Source organism: Abramis brama (assembly GCF_963993115.1).
Source record: "Abramis brama genome assembly, chromosome: 7".
Lineage (NCBI taxonomy): Eukaryota > Metazoa > Chordata > Actinopteri > Cypriniformes > Leuciscidae > Abramis > Abramis brama.
Genome location: NC_139969.1, coordinates 21,496,552 through 21,510,333, shown reverse-complemented (window position 1 = coordinate 21,510,333; position 13,782 = coordinate 21,496,552). Strand labels below are relative to the sequence as shown.

Sequence of the window (13,782 nt, the reverse complement as noted above, 5' to 3'; positions counted from 1 at the left end):
TTTAGCGACTTTTCTCTGCCATTATCAGTAGTAAATGTTTTGGTGCGTCTTTTCTTTTTTTTCAATATTTACAGATTTTGCATATTTGGATGCATTAAGTATGAGCCATATGCTAATGTACTTTTAAAGTTAAAAGTTTATAGAGAGCTTAATAACTAGGTCTGTATTTTTATATGTATAGCTTCTCTATACAGCATCTACTGTACATGGATGTGAAATGTTTTTTTCGACTTAATGTTATATTCTGCTTCTCGTACAGCAGGTGGCGCACTAGTTTAAGATTTAAAAGTGGGTCATTCCTACATTTTGGTGCCGTTTAGACATTGATACTTGTGGAAAATACGTGTTTTTTTATTTATTTATTTTATAAAGAAACATGGAATGTTTTAAAAGTCGTATAGGTCAAGAACAATAATGCATTAAGCTATCTAATACATTTAGGATGGTTGTGGCATTAAAAAAAAAAAGTTTAGCCGACATGTTATTTTGAGGTCACATGATTAGTCAAGGGTTGTCTTCTGATAAAATAGTCTCACTAGCATCTTTTTCTTTCGTACAGCTTTTTAACCTCCTTTTCTACAAATCTTTTATTCGTGCCAATATGCCTATCTCTCCCCCATCTCCTTCTCATTTTCTAAAAGTATTGCCTCCTCTCCTCAGTCAGAATCCTTGGTATGCATCTGCTGCACATCCCTGCAATCAAGAAGATATACATAAAATATGCAAATGTATTTCATATCCGAATAAATAAATTCAGATGTCCATCCCATTAGCATCACTGAGACATCAGGATTATAAAAAGACTGGGCATTGATTGGGTAAAATTAGCCACTTCGTGGCTTGTAAACAATGTAACATTTGGTTACCATTTACAATTATAAAAACTGTAACCTTTACTGGGAACTCAAAAGGCACAGAATCATGAGTTTTGATGTGTTCATAGAATTGAGATGCAATAGGCAAACCATTTTTCATGGCTCAGAGGATTGCGTTATTGGATCAGGTGAAGCAGCTCCTATAAAGATGAGGCAATGCTGAGTGAGAAAGTTATCTAATAGTCCTGTACCAGTCTCTGTTTTTCATATATTTTAATATTTTGGTTTGCATGCCATTTTCTGCTTGAAATTTCAGTAAATTAGGTATAAGCAAGGGAAACGTAGTTCATTGAATCCTTTGAAGCATGTTACATTAAATAGGCCACAGCTATAGTTCTCTCAGCAAACTTTCAAGGGCACTGAAAAGAGATAAAAAGGAAAAAGTACAACATAAACTTTTTTTTTTCTTCTTTTTTTTTGAAGAACCTACAGTTAACAATAGTCTATTAATCTATGTAAATTCCTAAGTTTTGCTAATAAGTTTTAAATTAAGCAACTTTATACCAAAATCTAAATTAATATTGTTTTGGGCTTGGATGATGACTATTACTGAAAATGCTTAAGAAAACGACTCAGACGCATCTTGAAATGACAGTAGCCTAAACGGCAGAGGTGAGTTTGAAGAGAGCTCGTCCAGGCCCCGCCCCCTCCTGAAGGTACACCGCTGATGAAAACTGTCGCACACGAATCAGATTCAGGATGATGAACCGATGAATTATGAAGAAGTGCGCGAGTCAGATGCATTAGAAAGCTTGCGCGATTTAGTTGGTCTAAGCTAAATGTATACCAGATCCGAAAAGCTAATCCAAAGTGTGAGCACAGGCGGAGATGTTTAAGCCAGAATGGGGCAAAATTGCCTTTGTTCCTCCAGGACAGAAAGGACTCGTGCAAACGGCTTGAGATGTGCGTAGTATCTCTGCTTTTCAACTGGAGTGAGCTAGAAACAACACGATTCCGCCAACAGATAACTTGTGCGAATAAGATGAAACGCTAAGCAGAAAGGCGTGCGTTACAGACGAGGATGTGTTTCTTGTGTGCTTCTCGAGCAGACCACATGGGGTAGAGGTATCTGGAAGTTGCAGCGCTGCAAACGGGGAGCATCACTGTAGGAGGCTCGAGACGCGCATTACACTGTCCCGCGTTCAGATGATGGACGGATTTCTGACAGAGCGATAGAAAATGACCGTGGACCACATTGGAACCCCCTTGCAGCAAAATAACCAATTGTAATGGATTTTCCCCTAAAAAACATCAACCGTGTGCCGATTAAGAAGTAAGCTACAGAAAGTGATGCTGCTCGCTCTGGATTAGCCTACAAGCCTAGTTATGATGTTCAAAACTGCGCGTAGGCTATACATTCACTCAAGCAAGCGGGTATTTGAAAACTTGTCTGTGAAATAAGCGATCGAGAATCTTCGTTTGGAGGTGAAGACTATAACAACTCAAATGGAGTTGCCACTGGTGGTTTTTACGGTAGTGTGTTGGGTCTCCGTATGGTCGGACGACAGGATCATCTCAGACAGACATGCGGTCTACTGGAACAGTTCAAACTCCAGGTGAGTGTACGCTATGGCAAGCTAGCTTAATATTTAGTACTATATCATGTTAGCGAACAATTTTCTTTACATTACGTGTAGCCTACTATTGACTAATTTGCTGAATTCTTTACCATTTAATTCAAATATGTTTCATACCGAGTCCTTTCCGATTATTCCAGTTGTTACTGATACCGATTTTACTTTTACTAGTAGAGTAAAACATTGAAACATTCGAAACATCTATCCTGAATTGTTACTAGTGACATTTTCTCACCAGCTATAATTTGCATTTTGATTTGTCATATGTAATGACTTACTGCTACAAGATAAGTAGGCTATTTAAATAATCAGTGTCTAACCAGGAGAATAAGCTAACTAGTAGCCTACCTTGTTAATAACTATACTAGTAAAACTGAAGGGCCAGCAATAATTGGAATACTCACTAGTTAACTTTGAACAGTTGATTTTATCCTATCCAATGGCAAACTTTGCAATTTATTAGTAGGCTACTGGGATAGTGACTAGTTGCAAATTACCACTAGGATCTTATTAAGCACTAGCAACTAATTAATTAGGTTCTTCGAGTCACAAATTAATTAATTATGGTCATTAAAATAGGTACAACTTAGTTTTAAGGAATACATGTTAAAATGGTTTGCCATACTTTGTTCAAACCCTGGGCCATAAATCATTACTGCTATAAGGCACAGATGATGGAGATGGGCTTTTCTTGTGTTTGAAAAGTAATCATTTTATGAATTACAAGGTGTAAGTAAAATTGTGTGGACTGTAGAATATGCATCATCCACAAAATATTTGTGACTAAGTATGAGTTTAACACTTCTAATCCTCTTAGAAATGTACTCAGGGTTGGAGAAAAAAGCAAGTAGGGTTCATATAATTGCCAGGATTTGTTCACCACTGCTGATGCTGTCAGAGGCACTGCATCATTTTCAAAATTAATAGAATAGCAAAACTTGTTAAATGTATATGATGTGGAGATGCCAAATATACTGAATAGCATGGTATTTCACAAAAGATTTTGCATGAGCTGAATCAAAACAAAATGCACGTTATTATCATGATGTAGGCTATTTTAGTCAATCAAGAGTGCAGCAACCCCAGATGCTTTCACGGGTTGACAGGTTTTGAAATCATAAGTTCCATGTGAAGTTCCTTGACATTGCTTATTCCTCTTTATTTCAAGGGTAACTGTGAGCAGGGTTCTCTTGCTGGCTTGGAGGGTTTGCTCAGGGGATGTCAGCCTAATGGCTTTTGACATGCAGCTCCTCAGGTAGAGCTTGGCTAGATAAATAAACACGGCGAAGGTGCTCTCACGGCTGAATTAACAAAGTTAAGAGTGGCTGTCTTGCAGTACATCAGTAGTCTGCCGAGGTTTAAAATATTAAAGAGGCTCAGAGGAAGATTTCTTCTTGAGCTGGGAGCATGCTCTTCCACCTCAATGAAATGTAGGGCTGGATTTGAATTTTTTTGCATTGAAAAAGCCACCCTGATGCGTTTAATCTTCATTGATCCTTATTTAGCAGGATACTTTACCATTTTTCACTCTGTAGACGATAAATGTGCAGCGTTAGTTATAGTCTAAAACCCATTTCCCCTGTTATGATTTAGCTTGAATCGGTAAGCTTTGCTTACATTACGCTCTTAAAAATAAAGGTTCCAAAAGGTTGTGTTTTTTTTGCAACATGCCATAGAAGAACCATGTTTGGATCCTCAAAAACCTTTTACTGAACAGTTCTTAAAATAACTAATTTTTTTACCACTAGTGTGAAGGATTAAAAACTTTTTCACTTTAAAGATCATTTGTGGAATTGAAAGGTTCCATGGATGTGAAAGGTTATTCATGGCTGCCATTAAAGGCTTTTATAATGCTGGAATATAGTTTCAGAACTGAAAGAAAAACACATTTCTTAGATGTGAGTAGCCTGTAACCCTGTTAGTGCTCACAAAGAACATGTATTTCTATTATTTTCCAGCTACTCTATCAAAAAGAGACGCATTTGCGCCCCACCAAGGGATTGTACGAGAACCAATCCAAAAAAAGAAAACTTAGGGGTCAGCTTTACTTTTCAGCCCATCCTGACCTCCCTTCTAGTCCTCTTGCAGTATTGTAGTCACAATCGAGGTGAGCCTTTTGCAGGGCAATTCACCTTGAGCATTAAAAGCTTGCCATGAATCATATTTTCTCTCTCTTAAGCTCCCTGTCAGGGGTTTTCTATTGAAGCCCACACTGAAAAGAGGATGGACATCACCTCAATGCCAATATGCTTGTCCTCTTGGGGGTCCAGATGAAAAAAAGAGAAGATGCCCAGCTCTGTAACCCAAGAGGATGGACTAATCTAATCCTGTGGTTTATCCTTCAAAAGGCCCTCTCTTCTTGAAAGCTTTGAGGTTCTTAACAGAAGTCCCGGCTCATAGCCCCTCGCTCAAGTTGTGCTGCGGTTGGCTGGGGACAGCTCAGTGCTGGATGTTGTCTCTGCCTTCGCAAAGGAAAGAAGAAGAAGAAAAAAACAAGTGGAGCTGAGGAATCCAGTGCTCACAGTGATTCATAGATGGCTGCTGTCATTATTCCCTTGACAGCTCACACTGCTTTTTTTCTGAGACACTCTGCGGCTGCCTTTTGGGGCCTGCAGTAGTGCTTTCTGTTGGAAGTCCTGGCACAGCAAAGCAACTGAGTGTTATTTGCATGCAGGTTCATCTCTAAATTGTTACCATTATGGAAACAATGAATATGTGAAAAGGTCATAATGGAAGCCACGAATAGCCCTGGCTCTGAGAAAGGCTATGAATATCTTAAAGTAAATTGCCTGTGCAACATACAATGCGTAGAAGAGTCCAGTTTGCAAGTCATTATATCGGCTTATTGTTATTCGTGATTGAATTTAATTAAACATAACCTCTCCTCTCGTCTGATTGTTTACTATTAGATGGAGTTGCACAACCATGTCTAATGATTTTGACGATCCGCAGCTGTGTTGTTGATGATGATGTAACGGCTTTGAAATACCCATCTTTGAGCTGTCTTTACAACGGGGAGAATCTCAAGCACTCCGGCTCAGATTTATATGGTACCCTTCAGTTGGTCTATAGTCATTCACATTTGCTCTGTCGTTTTTAGGTGGAATTACATTTTTAAAATGAAACTTATTTATCTCTTCATGCTCATTTGCCTTACGCTGAGATAGCACTCGGATACTCAAATTTCCTCTTGTCAGAAAAAGCAGGTAGAAGCTCAAGTAGCCGTTCGCACGGTAAAGAGGTTTGATGCTCATGTTCTGATTTGTCATTCCTGTCTATCTCAAGTTTACAACCTTTGTGGCTAAAAATGTATTTTCAAGATGTTTTCACCCAGCTGTCTCTGCAGAGATGGTCCCGATATAAGGCCACAGCGCTGAAATCTTTCACCATATGAATTATGTTTTCAAAACACAGCACTATCCTGTCCGGAAACGCGCATGGTTGTTAGTTAAGTTTTATTCTTTCCCTCTCTGTTTGAACGTCTCTTTCTGATTTTACTGCACTCTCCAGGTGCTTCACCAGTGACTCATTGTCATATGGGAATATGTCTTGAAATATGTAGGTTCACTGGTTAAAGATTCATCCCCTTTGGTTTTATCATTTGGTTGTAGTGCCGCTAGCGCGTCAAAGTGCACCGTTCTGTTTTTAGTTTTAGCCCTGATTGTTCTGTATTTTCATCCAAATTTTCAACATTAGCAGTGGTAAATATTTTACTTTGCATGGTAAAAGTGTTTTAAGTGCTTAAGTTTCCAAGCCCTATTACACCCTAATTACATCTCAGTATCTGATGTGTATTAGTGTAGTTTCATGGTTTTCCCAAGGCTTAAACATTTCAGTATTTAGAGCAACTGTGTATGTTTATCTAAGAAAAACAGAATAAAACATGTTCTTTGAGATAGACATGCTGGTCTAAATCATACCATTACATAAAAGTGCTCTTTTTACACTTTTTAAATGCTCTTAAACGTTTAAAAATAGCACAAGGTGCAGCTTTAACCCTGGGGCTACAGTAAGACCTGTGGCAAACCACTACATTAATGCGTGTTTTTCCACTTTCCACAAGCAATCTGGGGGGAAAAAAGACTGCCCTTTTTCCAGTGAACTTTCATAAATCTTTCTCTTTAAATACATAGCAATGGTTGTGGATGTTGCTTTTGCTGTATATCTTGCTTTCAATGCTTGCACAGTATGTTGTGTCTGTCTTGGGAATACAACTCAAGGAATTTTTCAAGCTGTCGGAGCACTTGCGGCGCTGTGGAACAGAAGCTCGGCATTGTTTTAGGGTGTGCAGTTTCAGACCTGACACATGCTTGTTCAGCAGTCATTGAATAAACCAACTGTATGTGAAATGTGAAAATCAGATTGGAGGATTCCTATGCTGATGGAATGAGATTTCTTCTTTTGTGATTTATTTTTGTTAATTATCACTTCTCTGCAGCTTTTACACCTCAGAGCACAAAAGCTAAAAAGGCAATGTACACAACAAAAAGATGCATTTACACAGTCTAATGTTGCTCAAAGGATGTATAAATGCATTTACATAGGAATTTGCAACAGCAGGTATAATAATAATAATATTATGAAGTGTAATGTTTTTCAAGTATTGAATTTTTAATGTAGAAATATGAAATGATTGGGAAAATATAAAATGAAAAAAATATATAAAATGAATACTCATTCATGGCAATGACAAATTGTATAGTTCACCTAAAAATAGAAATTCTCTCATCATTTATGTATCACTGATACATATCAGGGTTGGGTATTGTTTGAATTTTAGCGATTCCGATTCTGCTTATCGATTCCTAGTTTCGATTCCAATAACGGAAAAAACCTTAGTTATCATTCTTTTTGCAAAACAGCTGAACATCATGAACAAAAGTCAACAGGCTAAAGAACACTTACACAAGGAACTTTGCCTATGGTTTTAAAATACCATAGCAAAAACAACTAGCCTGACTAATATAAATTTCAAGCATTATTAAAGACAAGTAAACACTTAGTAATTAAATAAGAACAAATAAATTAGCATTAGCACAAACAAATGAACAAAGATACGTTTTTTTAAGATGTTCAGGTAGGTTTATGTAAAATAACACTGAACTTTATAAATAAAATATACATTACAAATATAGTTACAAAAGTTATTCAGTCAAGATCAGTGAGTAAATTTTCTGTCTTTTGTTGTTTGATTAACATTAATTACACAGATGGCAGCAGGATTATTAGGCTACTGTCACTTTAAAGGAGTAGTTCACTTTAAAATGAAAATTACCCCATGATTTACTCACCCTCAAGCCATCCTAGGTGTATATGACTTTCTTCTTTCAGACGAATACGATCAGAGTTATATTAATAAACACCCTGATGCTTCCGAGCTTGATAATGGCAGTGGATTGCAACCATCAGTTTGAAGCTCAAAAAAGTGCATCCATCCATTATTAAAGAACTCCACACAGCTCCAGGGGGTTAATAAAGGCCTTCTGAAGCAAAGCAAGGAGTTGGTGTAAGAAAAATATCCATATTTAAAACTTTATAAAGTAAAATAACTAGCTTCCGGCCAAACGAACATACGGATTCGACTTAAGTCTAAAGCGCAACTTATGTTTTTCAAATAAATGCAGCCTTGGTAAGTCAAATAAAAACTTTAGATATACGACATAATGAGTATTTTATAGCTTAAAGCTGAACAGTATCTGTCTCTTGCATTCCCAGCTAATTAAGTGCTCTCAATAAATTGTGATAATGTCCTTCACTCGTTTTAGGTGAAGAGCGGAATTCATGATAAGGGATCCAATCACTAAATCGGGGACTGAGTGTTCGCAGCTCATCAGACCTCGCTGATTAATGACATCTTAACGGCACTTTGCGCTATCTGCATCATATAATGAAGAGTCTATATATTTCGCTAGATGTCCTCAGGCAATTCTGCACAGCACACGGGATGTGTTCTTCCATCCAGCCAGTGTGTTATTTTACATGTATTTAAAGAACAAAAAAAAACAAGGTTATAATGCTGTTTTCATCCAAGAACATTTGTGATTTAGAGTTTCCTGACATAGATGATCCACTGTGAGTTAGGTAGCGTGAAGTTCTAATTTCTGTTGCTTTAAACCAAGCTATAACTTTCCATTGTGCTCAGCACCGGAAAGTGGTTGTCCTATATCAAGCCCATCGCTGTCTGTGTTTCTCAGCCCCTCGCAGACATGCTCACGGTGGCTCTTAATTAAGAATGTTGTCACAGAATATAACTTCAACAGATTGGTTATTGATTGAACCTCTTTTCTTGGCAACAGTCTCCAAATCCCCCATGACTTTTTGCCAGCGGCAGCTATTACGCACGAGCAGTAGGTACTGCATGTTTAACTCTGCCATTATTCTCCAAAGCCATTTTACTTGCTTTATTTCTGTTATGTGTGGCTATTTATCAGTGCCTTCTAACTGAGGATTAAAATGGGTTGTAGCATAATTCCTAAATACATTACACACAGCTCTGCTTCGGTCTGTGCGTTTAAAGGCAGATAAAAGCCAGATACTAAACCTGTTTGCAGTCCTTAGGCATAGATTTCAGGATGTGGGATAATATCCCTCCCTGAGGCTTGGTCTCACGTATGATTAGGACATTACACTAGTGTGAGATAAGATATCATTTAACATTTGTGTTTCAGACCTTGGCTAACCCCAGATCATCTTATTGATTAGCACCTTTATACACTTTTGAGCAAAATTGCAAAAAAGCACCATAAAAGTATCATAAAAGTAGACATCAGTGTTTATATCTGAAATATAAACTTTTATCCCTGTACTTCTGTGGTAACTTGAATTATTGTAACACAGAAATAATGATACCGAGTGGCTGAAGAGAAGTTTGTGAAGCTGTTTCATACCTCTACATCATAATAATAATACATTTTATTTATGGGCACTTCACGTGACACTCAAGGACACCTTGCATGCAGATAAAACACGTAAAACAATTTACAAGCAACAATTAAAAAAGCAACAAAACAACCTTTACATTTGCAACCAATAGGAGATATGCCTTTTTAGAGATACATTTTCAAACAAGATTTAAAAGTACGGAGAGAGTCACTATTGTGAATGTCCTGTGGAAGTAAATTCCACAGATGCGGGAGCAGCATAGCTAAAAGCTCAAGATCTCATAGAAGCCAAACAAATGCGAGTGAAGAACTAAGGAGAATGGAGACGAAGACGATGATCTAAGAGTTCGAGAGTGAGTATGTTGAAAGTAGGTCAGATAAGTATAAAGGAGCCAGGTTATGCAGTGCCTTGTAAACAAGAAGCACAATTTTAAATCCAATATGCGGTTTAACAGGGAGCCAGCATATTTGTTCCATCGTAGGAGTTCCAGTAATTATTTGTACAGCTGAGTTCTGCACTAACTGTAACTTGTGTCAAATTTTAAGGGGAAGACCATAAAATAGAGCATTGCAATAGTCAAAACATGAAGTGTCAAGAGTATGAATCATAATGGCAGTGCTCGTCGTTGAAAGGGCTGGGCGGAGGCGATTAATGTTACGTATGTGATGATAATCCGTCCGAGTAATCTTGTTAATATGTGCTTCGAAAGACACCCAAGCTCTTAACCAGCGTTGAAAGAGCAATTGTAGAGCCATCAATACACATATGAAACCACTGGTCATTGACAGATTCTTTTTTGTACCTACAAAAAGTGTTTCTGTTTTACTGCTGTTAAAGGGGCTATATGCAACTTTTTCCCCAAAATAAACGTAACAATAGCCTTTTTATTTGACCATGTATGACTCAAACATCTCCTGATGAGCATACTGACACCTTGTCAGCTCACAGTGGGTGCACCTATAAGCCTGTATCCTATTTTTCCTATTTTCTGTCGGGTCGGATTTTTCGCGCGCTGTCTGCGGATGTGACGTCAAGCGCGTTCATGTTAAACGTTTCAGATCACTCTGCCACCACCGCTAGTCAGCAAACAAACTTAGTTTCTCAAACAATATATGTATTTGACTGTTCTTACCTCTGTAAACATAATGTTGACTTCTTTGCAGCGGATGACTTGTGAAGTGTGCACGTACGAGAGCGAGCAGAAAGGAAGAGCAGTTCCGTTTTTTGGCCACAGGTGTCAGTCGCGAGTTTAAATTTCAGAAAAAAGCATATAGCCCCTTTAAGCTTGGTGAAAATCAAGTTTTTAATGTTGTTTATATGTCTATGTGGTGTTTTTAATATACTTTAAGACAAACCATGAGCCTGTTACTGCGTAAAACATGACAACTGCTCTCTCCGGGTCAGCGGCAGCGTTGAGTGTTCGCTGTGATTGTACTTAATATGTAAAAATGTAATAGATAGATGAATCATTGTCGTTTAGGAATAAGATTGTGTTGGAATCGAGATCACTAATTTTTGAGGGGATCAGTCGTGCAGCTCTACTTTGTTGTGTTTTTTTTTTTTTTGTCACCATTAACTTTCATTATATGGAAAAATTTATCTTTTATGTAACACAGAAGAAAGTCAGTTATATGGGTTTGTAACAGGGCCAGATATTTAATAGAGCACAGGGTAACATTTTCATCAAAAAATGACAAAGATGCCCCATATATTTCAAATTTGAGGGTTACATGTATTTAGAATTACTGTTTTTTTTATCTGTTTTTTAACAATCAATATTTTGAAAATTATTACCGGTATATTAAGTTCTGAGTTGTAGTTACCATTTTAATTTATTAATTTAATTTACATTAAAAAAAAAAAAAAAAAGTATTGCTCAAATGGGTGACAGTGTAATTTTTAGATTAAAAGTTGTCCTCAAAAATGTAAAATGTAATGACAAGAGTTAAACATTTGTAGTGAGACGCATTTAAAAAGACAACAGCAAAGTAAACTTTATAAAGTTTGCATGTGTGTGGGTGGAGAAACTAAAGCCCTGAGGTTTCAGGCATTAGAGAAGGACAGTCTGTGGCCCCTTTTGCATCTCTTTACTATGTCATGCTCTTTTTGCTATTAATGCCAAATGTACTGCTAAGAATATCAATGAAGTGGATGGCGTAGAGAGCGAGGGATGGCATCACTAATTTTTAACGCCCTGAGGAATATTTTATGCATCATATCACTTGATTGGATACACTTATGTGGATGTTTCACACAAACATGGAAGTCATGTGTATGTTCATGTGTCTGTTGAAGTTTGAATCAATGTTTATTAATAGTTAACCTTCTAATCTTCTTTTTTATTTATTTTGAGAAGTCTTAGGGGTTAAGGAACTAGTTCAACAAGGAACTGTTAAGATCTCCGATTGTAGCCTGTGGTCAGAAGCGCAGCATTTTGCTGTAAAGCGACTGGACTAGAAGGTTCTCTCTGCCCCAATGCCACACAAGGTGCCAGACACATTTTCACCCATGGGACTTCTTTGGCTGCTCAGATTAATGGCAGTGATGTTCTCTAATGGACCATAAGAGCTGCTTCCTGTAATGCACTCAGTGACCAAGTAATAATTTATTCACCTTTTGCCAGACTGTTTTGAACATTTCTCTAGCAATACATGGCAACTTACTCTGCAGCTATTTTTTAAGTTTCCCTCCACTAAGCATGTGTCTCTACACCCCCCAGAGAACTAATTAATTTTCTGAAATCTTACTTCTCTCAGTCTGTTTTCCAATATGAGGGGATGTAGGCATAAGTTTGTTGTAGGAAATAGTATGTACATTTGGAGATGACAAAACACAACTTTAATATTTCTAGAATTGCTGGCCTTTGAAACCATTCCGTGATAGTCATTTTTAAATTTGCACCAATATAGTGGATTTATTAGTGGATAATTATTTATTTTTATCCATTTAGTTGTAGTTATGTTTATCCATTTATTCTGCAGACAAATGACATATGGCCCTTAGGCTTAGTTCATACAAAAATGAAAAATCTGTCATTAATTACTCACCCTCATATCATTCCACACCCGTGAGACCTTCGTTTATCTTCAGAACACAAATGAAGATATTTTTGATGAAATCCGAGAGCTTTCTGTCCCTCCATTGACAGCTACGCAGCTACCACATTCAAGGTCCAGAAAAGTAGTAAAGACATCATTAAAGTAATTGTTTGCGCAAAAAATGTCAGCTCTCAGATCAACACAACATGCATGCATCGTGGTGTTATTTTTGTAAATAATAAAATAAAGTGGTAAAAAAAATGTTTTTGATCAAACAAAGCACTCGCGTCCCTTCAAAAAATTAAGGTTAAACCACTGGAGTCACATGGATTACTTTAATGATGTCTTTCCTGTTCTGGTCTGGACCTTGAATATGGTAGTTACGTAGCTCCCAATGGAGGGAAAGGAAGCTCTCTGATTTCATTAAAAAGATCTTCATTTGTGTTCCGAAGAAGAACAAAGGTTTCATGGGTGTGGAACGACATGAAGGTGAGGAATTAATGACAGAATTTTCATTTTTGGGTGAACTATCCCTTTAAGCCAAAGCATCATCCACCCATCTGATAGTGATCCCTGTTGTACAATTAAAGTGAAGGATGCAGATTGTCTTGTTTTTGTTGAGTGTATTGCATTAGCAGTAGTTAAGTGCAGATGAAACAGATTAACTAGCCTTGCTGGGTTCAGAGAGTAGGTCAACGGCTGCTAGTCAACAGAATTGTAAATAAACAGTTCCTGTCATTTTTTTCGGTCTTCAATGGCCTGAATCATGTTTGTCATCAAAATGGTATCCCTCTTTGTGTTTTGCATCAATTTTATGTGTTTATGTGTGTGTACCTGTGTTTGTCGCTCGCATTGTGTTGGCTCTGAGCTCCCTTGTCCCTTTCTGCTCACGTTGAGGGAGTCTCATGGTGTTCACTTTAATTCTGAAAGGCAGGCCCGTATAAATAATTCATTTCCCCATTGCTTGCCTTATTTCTGCATGTGGTACAAGTGTTACAGCCAGTCTGCAGGGGAGGGTTTTGGGGAAATGCAAGAAGGTTACAAAGAAAGTAAAAACAGGGGTTGGCAGTCACTTTTTTTGCTCCTCCTGCTTCACTCTTTCTCTCTACTCCTTTTCCTCCTTTCTCTCGCTCCGTATGCACTTTCTTTTGTTTACACATTGTCTTTGTTCCACATATCATCATTGTGCAGATTGTTTTTTCTGGAGCCAAGAGCGATCAAACGCTCAAATACATTGACAAAAGAAATCATCAGAGCCTTACAACCAGTGAACGGTTTAGAAACCCCAATTTTAAAGAATGTGAAATGCCAAGTTGACATTTCAGGAGCCATCAAGTAATTGTTGTCAAAAATGGAGACTGCCCTTCACTGTCCAGTTTGGTCACCCGAAAAGTTGTGCATTAAAAAGGT

General features: G+C 37.6%; 1 protein-coding gene across 2 annotated transcripts in view; it reads left to right on the top strand.

Moving 5' to 3' along the window:
- The first annotated feature begins 1,527 nt into the window (after window positions 1-1,527).
- The window catches only part of efna2a (ephrin-A2a), a 62,599-nt gene continuing 50,344 nt past the window's right edge, over window positions 1,528-13,782 (top strand). The window contains exon 1 of one of the 2 annotated variants that reach the window (XM_084120165.1): window positions 1,528-2,431. In XM_084120165.1, coding sequence (XP_083976291.1) covers window positions 2,322-2,431 — 110 coding nt within the window. In that variant the 5' untranslated portion in view covers window positions 1,528-2,321. The remainder of the gene's footprint in view (window positions 2,432-13,782) is intronic. The other variant, XM_084120166.1, reaches the window with a different exon arrangement.